This window comes from Budorcas taxicolor, chromosome 23 (assembly GCF_023091745.1).
Source record: "Budorcas taxicolor isolate Tak-1 chromosome 23, Takin1.1, whole genome shotgun sequence".
In the NCBI taxonomy this organism is placed as follows: domain Eukaryota; kingdom Metazoa; phylum Chordata; class Mammalia; order Artiodactyla; family Bovidae; genus Budorcas; species Budorcas taxicolor.
In genome coordinates this window covers 37,638,125-37,658,331 of record NC_068932.1, presented here as the reverse complement: position 1 = coordinate 37,658,331, position 20,207 = coordinate 37,638,125, and the positions used below count along the sequence as shown (strand labels likewise).

General features: G+C 40.3%; 1 protein-coding gene across 1 annotated transcript in view; it reads left to right on the top strand.

Annotated features, from left to right (window-relative positions):
- Positions 1-1,598: 1,598 nt before the first annotated feature.
- RAB11FIP2 (RAB11 family interacting protein 2) overlaps positions 1,599-20,207 on the top strand; it is a 38,798-nt gene continuing 20,189 nt past the window's right edge. The window contains exons 1-4 of the mRNA XM_052661110.1: positions 1,599-1,951; positions 4,240-4,383; positions 7,518-7,960; positions 8,664-9,129. Coding sequence (XP_052517070.1) covers positions 1,599-1,951; positions 4,240-4,383; positions 7,518-7,960; positions 8,664-9,129 — 1,406 coding nt within the window. The remainder of the gene's footprint in view (positions 1,952-4,239; positions 4,384-7,517; positions 7,961-8,663; positions 9,130-20,207) is intronic.

Below are 20,207 nucleotides of genomic sequence, written 5' to 3'. Positions count from 1 at the left end.
AGACGTTTTGCTTGTGAAGAAACCAAGGTTCAGGCAGCGGAAATGACCTGACCAGGGTCATACAGTCTGATGTTGGTAGACACGGTGCTAGAACCAGGTCTCCGGACTCCAGCCCAGTGCCTCCCAGGATATAATTAATTAACCCCCGTGTTACTTTGGAATCTTTTATCTGCTTGCCTCTACCGTCATTTGAGTTGGGGATGTCATTCCAATCAACAGCCTTCTCTCTTCAAAAACACAAAAGTGGATAAGGGGAGGGGGGGGGTGAGAAAAAGTATGTTTTCGGCCTATGAAGGTGACTGATTCATTTCACCATCATTCATCCGATGCCCGCTCGGTGCCAGATACTGGGCATCCAGGGTACAGCAAAGGCGGCTTCCAAAGATCGAAAATGGGTCTCTCCCAAGACCGGGCAGGCTCCGGGCCTTGGCTGCCTCCTCTCGGATTGGTCTCCCGGAGGCCCGCCAACCACCCCTCACCCCCCCAGCCTCCCCGCCCCGCAACTGCCAGCTCCTGCAGGTTCCCACGTCCCCAGCACCCAGCGCAATGCCAGGCCCCAAGCTGGCGCGAAACAGCAGGACGAACACTCAATATACCGGCGCGGAGCTCTCCCGGGCTCCCGCGAGGCACGCCCCCAGTCACCAAGGCAACCGGGGTGGTGCTGACCCTTGACCCCGGGGCCCCGCCCGGCCCCGCCCGGCCCCGCCCCGTCGCATTCTCGAGACCGACATGGAGAAGGCGAACCCGGAAGTGCCGGCGCCGCCCGCTCGGTGCTAGGAGCCGCCGGCCCGGCGAGGTCGAGCCGCGCGCCCACCGCCCTGCAGCCCGCCGCCCGCCGCCCCGCGGTCCTCTCGCGCCGAGGCAGCCGGGGCCCCCCTCCCCAGGTCTCACTCCACTCCCGCCCCCCACCACACCTCGCCCCGGGCGATCGGCCCCCGCCCCCACGCCCGCCCGAGAGGAGGAGCCGAGGCGCGGGGGAGGAGGAGGGAGAGGTTTGCTAGAGGGAGCGAGGCCGCGCGAGCCGGCGGCGGTTCGTATTACCGGGGTCGGGAGGAGGAGCCCGGCTGGGCCCGCGCGGACTCGCGCAGGGCGAGCGGGAGGCGCGGAGGAGGCGGGAGGCCGGCGGCCCGGTTGCGAGGAGGCCGGCGGGAGGCCGGGGGCTGAGAATTAGGGCGTGGTGGGGGGGCACTCCTTTCCTCCGCCGCCCTCCGCCGGGGCGTTGGCGGCCGGGCCTCAGGTGCCCGGCAGGCCCGGGAGCCGCCCGCCGCTGCCGAGGGCCCGTCCCGGGGCGAGGCGGGGGGGCGGCGGAGCGTGGAGGTGCGGACGCGAGGCCTGGACGGCGCGGCCAGGTGATGCTGGGCCCCTGTGCTTCTCCAGAGGAAAGGGGACCCCTTCCCACCACCAGCACCGCAGAACAGCCGTGCCCCCGGGCTGCCCCAGCCAGGCGTTTGGACCTCAGCCCTAGAGGGAGTCGGGCAGCTGTGAGTTTGCCTGCCTTCGTTAAGTGCCCTTAGGATGCAGTGATCAAGGCATCAGGCTCTCCCTGCGGGAGGGGCTCTTCCTGCGCTGGTGAACTCGGTGCGGAGAAAAAGGACAGAATGATGCTCTCCGAGCAAGCCCAAAAGTGGTTTCCGACCCATGTGCAGGTCACCGTGCTCCAAGCCAAAGATCTTAAGCCAAAAGGCAAAAGTGGCACCAATGACACATACACTATAATTCAGCTGGGAAAGGAAAAGTACTCCACCTCTGTAGCTGAGAAAACCCTTGAGCCAGTCTGGAAGGAAGAGGCCTCTTTTGAGCTACCTGGGCTGCTAATGCAGGGGAATCCAGAGAAATACATCCTTTTTCTCATAGTTATGCACAGGTCCCTGGTGGGTCTGGATAAGTTTTTAGGGCAGGTGGCCATCAATCTCAATGACATCTTTGAGGACAAACAAAGAAGGAAAACAGAGTAAGTTATGTAATTTATTTTGAATTGGGGGGGAGCTTAGCTATTATCTGAATGGATTTTCTGTTCTTGGAAGTTATTTGTCTACTTGGGGCATTGGTTTTTGGACTGAAATATGACCCAGTTTTAAGCACCATATTTGCATAAATCTGAAGTAAAAATAGCCCTTGTGAAGACACTTTTTTTTTTTAGGTGGAGTCTTTAATGATCCATTACTCTCGTTTGAGGTAAACCTCTTCAATAATTGAATATTTTGCGCAGGATTTTAAGTAAATTAACATTGTTTCACTACTTATAAGAGGACTGGGCCGCAGTGTTGTTGATCAATTTAAATTATTACAATCTTTAAACATTACAATTTTCAGAAAATGGAACATCAGAAAAGTAAATCTGCCAATATGCCCTCTTCTATATATATATATATATATATATATATATATATATATTTAAAATTTATTTTGTAGTTGAACTCTGAAGCTGTCAAGTGGTGAATTACCAAATTTAGAACTCAGTATTTTATTTCAGCATTGTAAACAGTTGGCTTTTATTTTAGCTCAGATTTCAGGGTCAGTACATCGTGGTGGAGTTTAAAGATATTAAAAGAAAAAAGTTTTAAAAGTATGTATAGACATCCTCATTCTTGAACATCATTACTTCAAAGTTAGTTCTGCAAAGCCAGTGTGTTTAGACTGTATTAAATGCTATCAGATTGGAAACAATGATTAAATTCTTGTGATGAAATGACATATTCAGTAAAAACATGGGCTTTTTAATATGACTTCCAAACTTAGGTTAGATATATTCTAACTTTAAAAAAACCATAATATAAGTTAAAACTAGGATATTATTGCTTAAATTGAAAAATAGTATGTTTTCTGAGAGAGTGATACCCCTTTCTTAAGCTTATAATTACTCTAGTCTGAAAGAATGTTTTAAGTGGATGGAATTAATGGTAGAAAAATATAGGTTGAATTTATAAGGGGGTGTCACATTTCAAAAATAGCTTTGCTGTTATAACTGATATTTATTTATGCTTTTAAAAACTTTCTTGAAGATCATGTTATTTTCTTATACTTTAAAACAACCATGTCATGTTTTTTCTGTACCTACCTTCCTGCAGACTTCTCTTGATTGAAATTTTTACTTTCATTGAGAAAATGTTTTTTAATCAGGTCTTTACCTAAGGACCTAAAGGTTTAATATATGTAAGGTAAAGGGTAGAGAGATAAGTAATACTAGGAATGCCAGAGGAAACTGAAGAGATGAAAATATTTTAGAAGGAGAGAAAATGGTTTAAATAAAGTGTAAAGTTGAATATATATCAGTGATTTTAATAATACTGGTTGATACCTATGAAGTAGCATTCAATTACCTCTGAGGAGTTCTTCATCAAATTTAAACTGAAAAATGGATAATCACTGACTAATTTATTGCAAATTGCCAATTTTGGATGACCTTACTAAATAATATTTAGAAGTGTTTTGAATGTAGACTTTTTAAGTTTATTGCATCTTCAAATTTGATACTGCATTTACAGTACTTTTAACATTAATGAATGATATACTACAGGCCTTCTCTGAAATATAAATGTTCCAAATGAAAGTAGGCCCAACTGTGAACCCAGGGATTCTGAAGATGGAATACACTTTTAAAGTTTCTTCTTGTTTTACTCCTTATCTTTGGCAGCATCACAGTTACAATAAATTTGGCTGTAAGCAATACTCTAATATCGTTGTCTCCCTACAGAAATTCTCTATTGGCTACTAAAAAAAAACGGATTAGGACTTTTGGGGAGGAAAATGCGTTTAAATGTTATCAACAGCGCTTGTGGTGTTATTGCATTCAAAGTGATTTTCAGGTTATTAAATCCCTAATATTTTCTTTGTGGATAAATGGAGACCACATATTTGATGAGATCTCTTTATTTGTAATATTTCTAGTTTTTAATATAGTTAATAGCTTCCTTTTGCAGCACAGCTATACATATGGCCCAGTAAGAGACAGACTTGAGCTACCGGTGTATTGCAAGAAAGATATTTAATATTCTGCACATTGCTGAGCCTTGTCAGCAGATTCCCAAGTGCTTTTTAGAAAATGGGTATGGGTGATGAAGGCGACCAGCTGATTTGGAAGTCCCATGGAACTGCTGGGTGTGACACTTTCTACTCTTGACACTAAAGACAAGGATTTACAGCTTGTCTTCCATGATAAGCAAAGAAGTGTGGTGGCTAAAAGTATCATTTGATTTATTTTTATACCTTGAAATTAAAAGCTTTTTTCCTTCTTTCAAGGAGAGGGATAAAGGGCCTGAGCCAGAACACTTTGATGAGTGGGACCTGGAAAGAGAACTTTTCTGTATCTCCCGTTTTAATGGGCATCTGGGCTGGTTCGGGCACAAGATTTAAGAAAACAGTACAGTACTTAATAATAGAATGGTAAATTGTTTATGCTATTATGTTGTGTCGATTGATTTTTTTTTTTTTTAACAGCAGAAGTGGGCGATGTTGATTTTTTTGTTTGTTTTTAATGCTCATGAACAGTAATAACCATCCGAGCCCCTAAGTTAGGTATGACTCAAACACATGCAGGTTTTAGGACTTGTGTGTGCGGCTGTGTGGTGCACCTGCGCCATGGCCTCTTGCACCCTTCCTGCCAATCTTGTCCCATTTCTGACCACACAGCACCAATTGCTTGGGAATAGTTCCCACATGTGTGGTGGTTTTTGAACATGGACCTGTGCCCACTCAAAAATTGAACAGAGGCCATATACAGTTTAAATCTAGCACTCCAGAGGTGAAAAAATAAAATCAGCATTAATCCACTAAACCTCAAATGCTGTGTCTTCCTTTTATCTTTTTAGAAGCCAGGGAAAACAAGTGCTATCTCTGGAATGATTCTTGAAGGTCTCTCATTAAGACTTCCCTGTTATATCACTTTCCAAACAAAGCAGCTAGAGTTACTTGTCATGCCTATATTTTAAGTTGGTATGTTTGTTAAAGTTCTTTGCCGTTGGGTCTTGGGGCTTTTTTTGTCTGTGTTTTACTTTTTTTGGTCAAGAAGGATGGAAAACACTGTAGTTAGAGTTTATATTCAAACACTGACTTGCTTTTATCCATTAAAGCTTACCTAAATCTTCAGCTTTTCTTAACCAGAGAACAAAATGGTGCAACATACACACAGACATACACAGAGTTGTAGTGTTGTCATTTTAAGAATATGAAATATGTCGCTCTAGAAATGAAAATTCAGTAAACATTTATTTAGTGCAAGGAAAATTGCCTTCAAGAAGCTTACACTCCAGCAAGACAGAACCTATGTTGCCCTTGTGATTGAGTCTCCTGATTAAATACAGTGTCCTGTGATGTACAACCTGGTATGCGTTTAACCTTATTAACATATATGTGGTTCATTAAATACAAAAGAAGTACTATTTTCATGCAGCCCTTACTGGTCAGCTTTAGTCTGTTTTCCTTGTTGACTCCAGTCTGACATTAAGAAGCTATTTAGCCTCTGTGCCTGAGTTTCCTCTTCTGTGAAATAAGGATTTTGGACTAAAATTCTGTTATTGATTTTTTTCCCCCTCAGATTTGTTATGCTTTGTTACATACACAGATCTGACATACTTGGTGGTGGTGTTTGGTTCTGTTTTGTTTGGGGAGGGGGCACATTTTCTTGCAAAGTGGACTCTCCTATTTTCTGAATAACCTGCAATATTAGCAGAGCATCTCTTATGGGTCGTCCATAAGAAGGATTCGTGACACCCCCCCCCCCCCCCCACCGCCCCGCCTCTGAAAATGCTCTGTTTTCCAAAACTGTGAGTTAATAATTGGGTATATAACCTTGCTTTGCTTTCAGGCTTTGTGAGTGTTCAACTTTGTGTTGTTGAAGGTTCTCTATTCCACAGAGTTTATTGCTGTCACTTTTTATTTCTAGTCTCTGAGTCTTCACATTTCACCATTTGCCTCAGATAAAGGGTTTTCTCTATTTAGGGTCTCAGGTTAAGGCTTTCTGTTATAAGACTTTCTGTTTTTTAAAAGTTGCTTGTTTTGATGCAGCTAGATCTTAACTGATTAAATTGAAAATATTTCACTTGCATGTTACTTTCTAAGATGTAGCTGGTATATACACGCACGCGCACACACACACACATACATACATACATACATATTATGTGCCAGTTTTCTTTTGCCTGGAAAGATCTTTGAAACTCTAGTGTCTCACTTGATAGTAAATGTAGCTGCTTCTGGTGTCTTCTGTAAAATTAGATCTGAGTTATTTAAGAAAATTTAACACATGCAGAGCTGTATTTAAATAATGACCTGTCTGCAGAAATGGATATTATTCTTCATTGTTTAAGTAATGTGAAAACATTGTAGGAACTCTCATCTCTGCTGGAGTTTGTAGTTTTTTTGGCTGTTTGCCCTGTAGAATGACCATTTATGACACCAACAACTGGAGAAGTTTTCATGGATAAAAATACTGTAAATAAACCAAAATAAATTTCGCATTTTACACATCATTTGAAAATGGGCAGTGTAATTCACTCAAGTGACTAAAAGCATAAGTTTTGGGTACAGTTAAAATAAGTTTTATTTGGCATTGTCACAGTAGCAAGTTATTGAAACAGAGATTCTAAGAGGAAGCACTTAAGCTTTCTTTTTTTCTTTAAAAATGCTTTACAAGATTTATTACCATTTGTCACTTCTTGCATTTTACTTATTTTGCATATTTTATTCAGGAAGCAGCTTTGACCCATTTTATATAAATCTAAATTACACTGTGGGCTTCCCCATTGGCTCAGCAGTAAAGAATCCACCTGCCATGTAGAAGCTGCAGGAAACACAGGTTCGATCCCTGAGTGGGGAAGATCCCCTGGAGGAGGGCATGGCAAGCCACTCCAGTATTCTTGCCTGGAGGATTCCGTGGACAGAGGAGCCTGTCGGGCAACAATCCATGGCATGGCAGAGTCAGACACGACTGAAGTGACTTAGTGCACACACACACAATTTACATCGTAAGCAATTTTCATGATGAGCAAACTGTATGGAGTAGTCTCCCATGTTAACAGAATTTTTTTAATAGCTTTTACAGAACTATTTTGGCTCAGAGGCTGAATATTATTTTATTAAAAGTTTGATTGTTATATATTATTTTATGGTGCTCAAAAATAGTATGTATTGATGAATTATTTCATGGTCTCTACCTCAGTGTCTTAATGCTAAAAAATATTCTTCAGCCATGAGCCACATTTGGACTAGATGGAAACATAATAGCAATTATTGGTAAGAAATTTTGATGCGTGATTTTCAAATCATGAAAGAAAAAGTTGTCTAAATAGCTTTGCAAAAAAGACTGGTTCCTTCTGCATGTGATACATGGCAGAGACCTCCCTGTTTTTTTAAATGAAGCCGTGAATAAAACCAGAAACACTCTGGCCGACAGTTTCTCCTTCAGTGCTTAGACTGCCTTGATGTAGAGTAACTTTACCTAAAAAGCAATTTGTGTACAACAGAGCTCGATAATCCTCTCTTCATTACATATTACAACCCAGTTTTTCCTTCTCTTTAAGGTGGTTTAGATTAGAATCCAAACAAGGAAAAAGAGCCAAAAACAGGGGTGAGATAAAGGTCAATATTCAATTTATGAGGAACAATATGACAGCAAGTATGTTTGACTTATCAATGAAGGACAAAACAAGATCTCCTTTTGCAAAATTAAAAGATAAGATGAAAGGTAGAAAAAATGATGGGACATTTTCTGATACATCTTCTGCAATCATTCCAAGTTCTCACATGCCTGATGCCCATACTGAATTTTCAAGTAGTGAAATACAGATGAAATCTAAACCAAAAAAGCCTTTCCTTTTGGGTCCTCAGCGACTCTCTTCAGCACATTCAATGTCTGATTTAACTGGGGCCCACATATGCTCGGAGAAGCTGAAGTCTGGCACCGTTGCTCAAACGCATCTTCTTGGCCGCCAGATAGATTCCTTTGGAGCAGTTCCGGAAAGTGGTAAGTGATGTATGCGTTCTTTCTGGTTGATCCTGTGTGATCTGAACTACCTTCCTAATTTTTAAAGTTTGACTTCTAAAATTAGTAAAAAATTGAGGTTTCTTGCTAGCATTTCCTAAATTAGTCATCAGATATTTATTGAGTACCTACTATACTGAAAATTGGTAAGTTTAAAGACAGAGCTGGTCTGAATTCAATACTGTATTTATAGAATTAGATGAGCCTTGGTCTCTTTTCATGGCCTGGTTTTTTTTTTGTTTTTTTTTAACTGTCATTTCTCCTGTCTCAGAAGCCTGAAACATAAATGAATATTCCATTTCATCAGAATTTTCCTAAAAAAGAATCTTATTGTTCAGAAGTAAGAAAGTAAACTTAATACTACTGATGAAAAAACAGTGAGAATTTCTGTAGCACTATAATGCTGAGCAGAACCTTTAGTTTTGACATTATAATTTGTTTATGTGATTGTTTCGTTCTGAGCTGAGTAAGTTACTAATAGTCCAGCAATATACTAATTGTTATTAGCCTACATCCTGCTGTACCTTAGCATTTTAAGATTGTTTTCCTTGCTTATTTTAAAAGGTTAATATCTTTAAATAGCTAATTGTTCTCATTCTAAAACCAGCAGTATGCATACAGGATGTGTCAAATAGTGTGATATAATGTGTCACTGATTATGTACTAACTACAAAATTGTTTGCAGGAAGTCTCAAATCTCCACACAGAAGAACATTAAGCTTTGATACTTCTAAAATGAACCAGCCTGACAGCAGTGTGGATGAAGGTGAATCGTCTTTCGGAAGACAAAATGACCCATTTACAAATGTGACTGCTTCATTACCCCAAAAATTTGCAACACTGCCAAGGAAGAAAAATCCATTTGAAGAAAGCAGTGAATCATGGGACAGCAGCGTGAATTTATTTTCAAAATCAATTGAAGTAAGAAAAGAAAACAAGAGAGAAAAAAGGGAGAAAGTCAGCCTCTTTGAAAGAGTGACGGGAAAAAAAGACAGACGATCTGATAAACTGAACAACGGGGGAGCCGATAGCCCTTGTGACTTGAAATCACCTAATGCGTTTAGTGAACATCGGCAGGACTATTTTGATTATGAGTCAACTAATCCGTTTACAACAAAATTCAGGGCTTCAAATATAATGCCATCTTCAAGGTAAGCTTAAATGTGGGGAAGTTGTGCTATTTTGGAAAATATTCTACTTGAAAGTATCAAATATCCTTTTTAAATTCCTTTCACTTTATTTGAGAAAAATGCTAATCTTGTTTTCATAATTAATTTTGGAGCCAGCGCGGTGTGTACATCTTTGGAACTGAACTTTTTATCTTAGAGGATAAAAGATTCTTAATCCCCACCGCATTATATTTCTTTCTACTTAACGCTGGCCAGAAACTCTCAGAAACTTACGGAGAAAACTAGGTAGCTTTTGATGAGGTGTGGTGAGAGGGAATCACCAGTGGGTGCTAATTCAAGCCAGAAATCTTAAGTGATGAGTTGGGTTTCTAGATGTTATTTTTCATTGATTGGTTGTGAACCAGTAGCAGCCTATGGACTATTCTTTAAGAAATACTGGCTTAGGTTAAGTATTAATGGTTTTTGTGAAAATGTTAGTTGCTCAATCTTGTCTAACTTTTTGTGACCCCATGAACTTGAAGTCTGTCATGTTTCTCTATCCTTGGAAGCCCGTGGTTTTCTTTGTAGGTGATGACTGTCCTTATTAAGGGCTTCCCAGTGGCACTGGTGGTAAAGGATGCTCCTGCCAATGCAGGAGACTGAAGAGATGTGGGTTCAGTCCCTGGGTCTGGAAGATACCCTGGAGGAGGGCGTGGCAGCCCACTCAGCGCTTTTTGCCTGGAAAATTCTGTGAACAGAGGAGCCTGGCAGGCTACTGCCAGTAGGGTCACAAAGAGTTGAACATGACTGAAGTGACTTAGCATGCACATACATCCTTACTAAATGGCTATTTGGAGTAATGTTTATTGGAATCCAGTGAACCTTGTGGGTACTATAAATACATCACAGGGTATCTGTAATGATGACTTATAGAAATAATCTATCATGATAAGGTTTAGATTGTCAAAATCCTTGAGTTTTCAGTTAGGTTAATAGTACTTTTCTAATTCCTTAGTACAGATTGGAACTGTATGGCTTAAGTAAGATGATGCATTTTGCAGAAGTGAATGGTGGAATAGCTGATTAAGGAAACCTCAAGCAAAAAATAAGATGGATCTATTGGAATCTCGTACAGCTATCATGGAGGAGCATGGTAGACTGTTTGCCATAAAACATAGACGTTCCTGAGGCAAGAACATATGGTGGTCAGACTCCAGTGAGAAACCTCCTCAGTGGCTCTGTGACCTCTCTCAACTTCCGCATCTCTGTCTTTGAAATAAGGAAAATGAGACGTTCTCAGTAGGATTGGGGGACGATAAATGATAAAGTACGTGGCATAAAGCCAGGCCCCAAATAGGGAACCCATAAACAGTGGTTGCTGTTACGTTTTATATAGTGCCGTGTCATATTTTGTTCAAGAATGTTGCTTTGTTTTGTCCCACTATAAACAGAAAATAGTGCTAATAATCGCCCTTTTAGGCTTGTGATCTCCTGCCTGTCTTCTGATCTCTTAAAACATGCATTTAGAGTTTTCCAGGGAAAGCTAGTATTTCTTTTGTCTTCTTTTATCAAAATAAATGGGTATTCACTGTAGCTTTGGAAAGTATTGTTCAGTTTTCTTTATAGACTATACTTCAAAGAAATATGTTTTTATCATATGGTATTAATATTTTATTGAGAAGTCCATGGTTTTGATATGCTATTCTCAAACATTTCATTTTTTTATTTTACATACTGTACTTCACATATTGCGTTAAGAAACTACAGAGGTAAATAGAAATGTAGTTGCTTTTTTCTCCCTCAACTGAACTTTTTTTGGACAAAGTTATTGCCAAGAACTATCTGAGATAACTTAGAGACTGGGTAATTTACATAATTTTAGAGTCAAATAAAAGTGAAAACAATGGGACATGGTAGGAAAATGATTTTTAAATTATGGCAGTATGTGGAAAAATAGGTGTCCTCAAATTTTTAATTGCCTTGTCCTTGTCTATTTACATGAACTTAAAAATCAATGTTTTAAGAGTGTCGCGTTTTGCTTTGTTTTGGGTTACTTCAGTATTAATGCAGTGTCTATCAAAATTAGAGTTGTAATCCTAAAGGAAATCAACCCTGAATATTCACTGGAAGGACTGATGCTGAAGCTCCAGTACTTTGGCCACCTGATGTGAAGAGCTGTCTCATTGGAAAAGACTCAGATGCTGGGAAAGACTGAGGGCAGGAGGAGAAGGGACAGTAGAGGTTGAGATGGTTGAATGGCATCACCGACTCAGTGGACAAACTCTTGAGAGATAGTTAAGGACAGGGAAGCCTGTTACGCTGCAGTCCATGGGATTGCAAGAGTCAGACACAACTGGTGACTGAACAACAGCAAGATGATACATGTATAAAATGATTGCAAGTAGTGAAAAAACAATAGGTTTTTTTCATTTAAAAATTTTCTCTTCTTCATAACTCATAAGATGCCAACTATGAAGACAAAAATGTGTAGATTCCTTTGAAGTTACTCTTTTTATGTCACAAACCATCTTTGTGGTAAATGGAAAACATTTGCGGTAAAGGGGTTTGTTGTTGTTTTGTCACTAAGTCATGTCCAATTCTTTGTGACCCCGTGGACTGTAGCCCACCACGTTCCTCTGTCCTCTGCTAACTCCTGTAGCTTCCTCAAATTCATGTCCTTTGGGTCAGTGATGCTATCTAATCATCTCACCCTCTGCCGCCCCCTTCTTTTGCTTCAATCTTTTTCAGTGTCAGGGTCTTTTCCAATGAGTCAGCTCTTTGCATCAGGTGGCCAAAGTATTGGAGCTTCAGCTTCAGCATCAGTCCTTCCAATGAATATTCAGGACTGATTTCCTTTAGGATGGACTGGTTTGATCTCCTTGCGGTTCAAGGGACTCTAAAGACTCTTCTCCAGCACCTTAATTCAAAAGCATCAATTCTTCAGCACTCAGCCATCTTTATGGACCAACTGTCACATTGTACAGGACTACTGGAAAAATCAGTTTTGACTGTACGGACCTTTGTCAGCAAAGTGATGTCTCTTTTTAATACACTCTCTAGGTTTGTCATAGCTTCTCTTTCAAGGAGCAAGCGTCTTTTAGAGGTAAATTAATAGAAGGATTGACTATAAATAGATCTAGGAAGATAGTGCAGTTCTAATTTTTGGAAAGCAACTTTGTCTCAAGTGGAGTCAGAAAGGTTATAGTTAAGATAGTTTGGTCTGTTCATATTTTTCCTTCCAGTAGCATTCCTCAGTTATATGGGACATTTTCGATTTCTTACCTTAACATCTAAACCAAATGCACTTTTGAAACTATAGACTCACATCACTACGACACATGCTGTGAATTATTTTTTCCCAGTGACGCTAAATAGATCTCTTTACAGAGTCTTCGGGATGCCTGTGACCGATGTCTGTGAGAAAGCCGAACAAAGTGAAGATTGAAATACATAGGTGTGGAACTGAATTTTGTTCTTTGAGTAAACTGGTTCCCTGTGATCTCAGATACGTGGGAACCATATTGTTACCCTCTGGCTGAATAATGTGTGTGATCACAACTGGAGAATTTTCCTTATGCCAAAAAAATTGTACTAAGTAGTAAGGAACAGTTTCTTGAAAGTTAGAGTTTTTATGTGTTTGTAAGTAAAGTCGAGCTGAAGAAATCAGCTAGTAATCACAAAAGTTACTGCATTTTGCTTCTGTTCTTGGAATAGATTCCATAGTCGTAGGTAAAACTTGAGAGAGGAAGTGAGCTAGCTTTGTTGGGTTACTTCAACAAAGAGTAGGGCTCTTTGAAATCCCTTTCCCCGCAATTGCTAATTCTCAGTCTCTTTCCTCTTAGCTACGCCCACTTCTCTGAACAGAAGTACCTGTTCTTAGGCTGCAGCCTGGTCTTCCCTAGGCCTGCCTTCCTGTGGGCATCCCCCTGTTCACTAATCCGACCACTCTGCCCCTCTCAACTCCATGAACAACATGATGACAGAGCCTCCTTTTCATTCATCTTTTAACGCTTAATCTCCAGCGTAATAGTAGGTAGCGGGTATCGGAAAGCAGGTTTTGAATAAATGAATATGGTATAGCAGATGGATTTCCTAAAATACTAGTATCATCCCCTCATCCCCTTAGCCCCCTGCTTCTAGCTCAGTGTAGCCTGTGAAGGTCTTTCTGATAGACCAGCAACAGATCCATAAATGGAGATGTGTGTATTTTTATTTACAACTAAACATGATTCCACTCCAGTATTCTTGCTTGGGAAATCCCATGGACATAGCAGCCTGGTGGGCTACAGTCCACGGGGATGCAAAAGAATCAGACAACAACAACAAGAGATGATTAGAAATCCAAATGAGTCTTAAAGGACTATTAAAATGTAATATTCATATTCTGACTGGCACATTTCTGAAGTTTGTTAAGAATTCTGTATTATAATAGTTAGGATAGATTACCAGCTGCAGATCTAACAACCTTAGATCTCATTGGCTTGTTCCAGTAAAAGTTTATCCCTCCTTATCGTGACATGTGAGTGCTTTGTTCCGTCCTGTTGGCTCCACACAGTTGCTCAGGAACCAGGCTCCTTCCTTTGTAATACTGCTGTTTAATGTGCGTCCCCCAAGGCTGTGCAGCAGAGAAAAAGAGTGGAGGATCACGTGGATGTCTTCATGTGCCAGGCCTGGCAGTGGTGCCCATTACTTGTTCCACTGGTATTCCATTGGGCAGTGTTCAGTCATGGCCTAGCCTGAGTGCAGCCAGTTAAGAAACATGGCTTAGCTGCAGACCCAGAGAAGAGTACTGGGCTTGAGTGCACAGTGGTGTGTGTGTCCTGGATGCCAGCTCTAGGAAGTCTGGATAACAGTCTGATTAACACTTGATGTGCTGTAGAAGTCCTGCTAGATGTGTATTTGAAAGTGTAGCTGGAATTCTTATCGTTTCCAGAAGAATGTTTTATCAGTTAACTATTGGTGGTGTTTGTGTTTTAAAATTGCTGCTGCTCCTGTTTTTAATTACAAGTCACAGGTGATTTAGCAGCATCAGTATCAGCTAATGTTACGTGATTAACCCTACAGTTAAATAATGTTTAAAAAAAATAGTGATTTTTTACATCAGCAGTATTTAACTTTCTAAAAACCAATATTCCTGAGTGTTTGTTATACCATTTTCAATAATTTGTTCATGACTAATTCTTCAACACTGGGCTATTTTCCCCCTGGAAAGTGGAAATAGGTAGGTATGTTCACCAAAGCAGATTTGCTTTTTTTTTTTTTTTTTTTTTTTGAAGAAGAGAGTCACAGCTAGACTGTTCTCTTAGGTGGGGACAGGTGACCAAGTTCTGGCTTACTGAAGGCTTAGTGGAAAAGAAGAATGGTCTGTCCTCCATATCCCTGGGTTTGCACCCATGGAATAGAGCAATCTCAGGTCAAAAATATTTGGGGGAAAAAATTCTAGAAAGTTCCAGAAAGTAAAACTTGAACTTGCTGCTTGCTGGCAGCCATTTACACAGTATTTACAACTATTCACATAGCACTTAACATTGTGTTGAGTGTTATAAGTAATCTAGAGATAATTTAAACTATACAGGAAGGATGTGTGTAGGTTACATGCAAATACTAGGCATTTTTATATAAGAGGCTTGAACATCTAGAGAGTGGAATAATCTGGAGTCTTAGAACCAATACCCTACAGATACCAGGGGGGTGATTGTATACCAGTTTTAGGGCTAGTCCATGAAAACCTCCTATACAACCCTCCATATTCCTCGCTTCCACCATACCCTGGACAGAAGGTTGGCAAACTAGGCTTGTGAGCTAAATCTGGCTTGCTGCCTGTTTTTTGGAAATAAGGTCTTACTGGACTGCAACTTGCCCATTTGTTTATGGATGCTTTTGTGCTGTAATAGTAGAGTTGAGTAGTTATGACAGAGACTGTATGACCCACAAAATCAAAAATATTTATTACTTGACCCTTTACACAGATAATCTGCTGAACCTGTACTAACTAGATGGAGGTCTTTGGAGAGCCATAGATAGGGTCCTTGAATGCATATGGAAGGCCACCTCATAAACAACAACAACTGCTGAACCTTGTTGTGAATAATAAATTTTCAGAATAATAAATTACTGTGATGTTTGCGTTTATGTATTATAGCACGTAGCATCATTATTTAGAATTTAGGTCATAATGCTGCTTCTGTTTACTACTACTACTACTAAGTCGCTTCAGTCGTGTCCGACTCTGTGCGACCCCATAGATGGCAGCCCACCAGGCTCCCCCGTCCCTGGGATTCTCCAGGCAAGAGCACTGGAGTGGGTTGCCATTTCCTTCTCCACTTGTTCTGTTTAAGGAAGCCTAATTCAGAACACTTTCAGCGTCACTGGTTTGCAACACCAGATCCAAACTTCTGTTTCTGATAGTCAAGGATTACTGTGTTTTAGGCTTTTCTTAACTATTGAGCTTTTCTTTTACTGTACTTCACCTTTCTGTTCAGGTGGGTTCATTTCCTTATTGCACCTCTCTACCCTGAGGTCTCTAAGCCTGCCAGTTCCGTTCCTTGGCTCAGCTGTGGAATGCACTCTTCATTCGTCTCTGAGTGTCCTCAGACTATCCTTGATGCTGAAAACTGTTTAATCCTATCTTGATTGATAACATAGTGTTCCCTTCTGTGGAATTCTGATATAGAATGTAATTGCCGAACACTGTTTATTCTGTCTCGGTTTTAGTTTTCCTAACTAACCTGTGTAAACTACTGAATAGTTGTGCTGTATCTTCTTTTGGGGGTGCCTGCAGCACCCAGGGGCTTTCCAGATGGCTAAGTGGTAAAGAATCCGCCTGCCAGTGCAGGAGAGGCAGGTTAGATCCCTGGATCGGGAAGATGCCCTGGAGAAGGAAATGGTAACCCACTCCAGTATTCTTGCCTGGAAAACCCCAGGGACGGAGAAGCCCGCGGGCAACAGTCCGTGGGGTCACAGAGAGTCAGACACGACTGAGCACATGCGCGCAGCACCGAGATCACTGCTCGTCCTCAGTGCTGACCGTCAGGAGCACCTGGGGTTTTTTTGTTTTGTTCTGCTTAAATCTTAGTTGAGTCCTACTGCAAGGCTAAATTAGAATCTTCAGTGGGTAAGCCCAGAAATAAAAGTCAGTGTTAGAAAAAAAGACTTCCTGCTGATTCTCAGGCTTAAAAATTGTTGATCTGAATTACATCGCCTATTTCATAAAAGTTCAGTAAATACTTACATATGAATAGGAATCAGGAGTTGTGCTGGTAAACTCATAGTTGAAGAGACAGTTTAGTCATGTTAGGTTTGTCTGCAGGGCCCTAAGTAAGTAGAGGGATCAGTGAGGAGATCAGCTTGACTGAAACAGGGATGTGGAGAGGAGTATATATTTGGTTGAATGGCTAAGAAACAACTAAATTGTAGTAGGCATTGAAGAGCAAGCAGAAAGGTCTGACTGTTGAGTATTTATGGCATCTGTGGATGGATTGATTTTTAGGATTCAGGTGACACCTAGGCATCAGTCGTGATGAACAACATTTAAAAAACATGCTTGTGTTTGTACGCTACCTGTAAGAAATTGAAGAGAACCTCAATTTGTGATGTGTATTCTTCTGAGGTTCCAGTTTAGGACTGAAGAATTCCTCCTGGTTAAGGGAAGTCATTCATACAAGGAAAAAATTTGTAGTGTATGTCTTATTCTGAAATTAAAAAAATATATAGTCAAGAACATAAGCCTACTCTGTAGGATGAGCTAGTGCTGTTTGAGGTTAGAGGCAGCTCATTGACGAGCAAGACCTTATGGGAGATATTTTTACCAGAGAATTTTGTTTTGGGAACATCCTCTTTAAGACCTGCACAAAGAACCTGCTTTCCCTTCATTATTTTCTGCCTTACTGTAGTTGTGAAAACCATGTAAACAGACTCTTGGTTGTGCTATGACAACTTAATGGTGTATTGTATAATACCATTCCTAGTATCCTTGTGTGTATGCCTGTGTTTCCCTTTGCAGTATTTGCTGTGGAAGAATCTGTCCACTTCTTAGCTCTGAACTTAAGCCAGTTATTTTTTAGGGCAGTGCATAATGTCTGAGATCAAGATCTCATATTTATCATATGAACTTTACAATTTTGCATAATAGTATCAGTTCAGTTCAGTCGCTCAGTCGTGTCCAACTCTTTACGACCCCATGGACTGCAGCACGCCAGGCCTCCTTGTCCATCACCGACTCCTGGAGTTTACTCAAATTTATGTCCATTGAGTCGACGATGCCATCCACCCATCTCATCCTCTGTCGTCCCCTTCCCCTTCAGTCTTTCCCAGCATCAGGGTCTTTTCCAGTATCTTTGATGATTATAACACGCCTTTCTTAGAAGCTGCAAAAAAAAAGAAAGTTACCTAGAGTACATATTTAAATATGTTTCTAATTTTCACAGCAGAAATCACCACAGGCTTTTGAGCATGTAATGATTATTATGAAGTTGTATAATATGCCCATTAAAAAATAGACTTATGTATTTATTTTTCAAAGTTATAGTAAACAAATCATCCTAAAGAAAAGACCTTATTCATAGTTTTAAAGCCATCATTTTTATAATTTTCCTTACATTTTTTTTTCCTATTTAAATTTAAAGCACAGTCTTTGGTTTAATAAACCTCACCCCACATAAGGTTTATTTTAATAGCAGTGTTTACTCTTTGTCCGTATTTGTCTAATGTTAAAGATAATCTGCCTGTTATTCATGGCAGCCTATAAATCTTTTTTACACAGCTGACAATTTGTAGCTTCATTTATGAGACAGAAAACAAAAACTTTTGAGATGATTTTTAGAGCCATTAATCCATTAGTGCCCAGGGATTTACAGAATGTAACTAATGAAGGGATGACTGGGAGCCTGAAATATGTGATGTGATTAGTTCCCTTAACACTAACTAGAACTTTTATGCTTAACTCCCCAGATACGACTTGAAACTTTTTTACCCTTTGTCATCCTAATACTCATTATAATAGCTCTCATTAATTGGTACATCTCCCAATGGGTTAATTTGAAGATATCAACCATGCTATCCTTTTGCTAACTTACTAATGCAAATTGATATTTATAGACTTCAAAATTGAAAACAAAAAAAGCCCTGACAGAAAAGGACAAACTTTGCTAAGTTATTATTATTTTGAGCTGAGAGATTGAGATACATAGAGAATCTGTTGAGAAAAGAAAACAAGCCAAAAAAAAAAAAATCCATAAAAACTACTGTAGGCTAATAAACTGATGTGAAAATTTCTCAATTTACAGCACTTGACAGGTGCTAAAAGAAAAGCATCTTTAATTTTAATGTGTTGTTAGGACCTCTTTAGAGAGACTGTACAAGTTATTAACAAGGTCCTCTGAGACAGGAGACGGGTAATTAACAAGACCTATGGAGATATAGTTTAGGTAATTAACGAGCTCTTAGGCACTGGACACAGGATAACACATAGTAAGTCCTATAGTTAAAGAGAACAGGTTGTTATGATATGATCAAATACAAGATGTAGAATGTAAGTCTTGAAGTTTCTGATAGGAAAATATTAAGATTATATTCTAGTGACCTTAATGCACTAATTTTTATAAATCAATATGTAAATTTTTTGCTTTAAGATAGAATTTGAGATTATTTCTTTGTAAAATCAACAAGCAAGGAACCTTGTTGCATATGGATTAATAATTTCATTAATTGCCATTAATGAACTTTGAGAACAATACATTGGAAGGACATAACTTCTATGATTCGTACTTTGCGCTGTGTGTAGTCGCTTATTCGTGTCCGGCTTTTTGCGACCCCATGGACTGTAGCCCCCCTGGCTCTAAATTTAGACTATATTCTGTTTATTTTTCACCTAAGGGCTGTTGACTAAAACTGCCTGTTCCAAATGGGCAGTCCACTTTCTTTGACCACTTTAAAGCAGTCAGGATCTAGGGCAGAGAGGACTGTCCTTCATCAGTTTAGTTTTTACGTAATACGCAAGGGTCCATCCCATCATGCTCTTAGGGTACCTTTAAGTCTGAGATTAGATGGTCTCAATTTCAGATACTTGGTCTAATGATTTCCTATGTAAATTTGAAATTGTTGGGGTATGAGTTGAGATCTGGTTCAGAAAACCCCCAGTCTGTAAGCCTTTATTGAAACATGCTATACTCTAAAGATTAAGAATATGAAGAAAGCCCTTGCAGGTCTTCTAATTCATTCCATTGCTTCCTCTGTGTTGTCTGCTGAAGTCCATCAGGATGACTTTTTCTGAATTTCAGATCTCATAATCAAATGATGTTTTCAAATTTCATTATTTTTGGATGAATAAGCTAGAACTATGTCTCCCTGGGATATAGGAGGAGCCTGGTGGGCTACAGTCCATGGGGTTGCAAAGAGTCGGACATGACTGAGCAACTACACTTTCACTTTCATATTTGCTTTCACTTTTCATATTTTCACTTTCATAAGGATAGCAGAGGTTATTAAGATACAAATCCTGTTCTAAGAGCTCATCAAAACAGGCACATAAAAATTAGGTCTAAATTCCATGCTAAGGATTGGACATTGTATCAGCATTGGGGTACTATGAAAGATTTTTAAATTGGGTTGTGATACCATCAGAGTAATATCTTCGGTATTCTGTAGCATGGGGATTTCCTGGGGCCAGGAGTGGCAGCAGGGAGGAGGCCTTGGAGCAAGAGAACAAGTTAGGAAGTTACCATGATTGTTGAGGTGAGAGTTTGATAAAGGTCACTTGGCAGTGAAGATGGAAAGAAGGGAACATCTCTGAGATACATTTCTGGACTAACATAGATGGGATTTGACCATTCTGTGTGTGTGTGTGTGGGGGGGTGGGGGTGGGGGTGGGGTGGGGGTGAGGGTGGGGGTGGGGGTGGGGGTGTGGGGGTGGGGTGGGGGTGGGGGTGGGGGTGGGTGTGGGTGTAGGGGAGGGATGTTGGGAAACCGGAACTGGTAAAGGAGAAAAGACGAGGAGGATCATTTCAGTGATGTGTCTTTAATCAGTCTTAAATTTGATGAATCACAGTACTGTAAAACCTGTATGGTAGCAATGTCAGATCTTTAGTCTTTGAATCAAAGTTGGCATTCCAGTCTTGATGAAG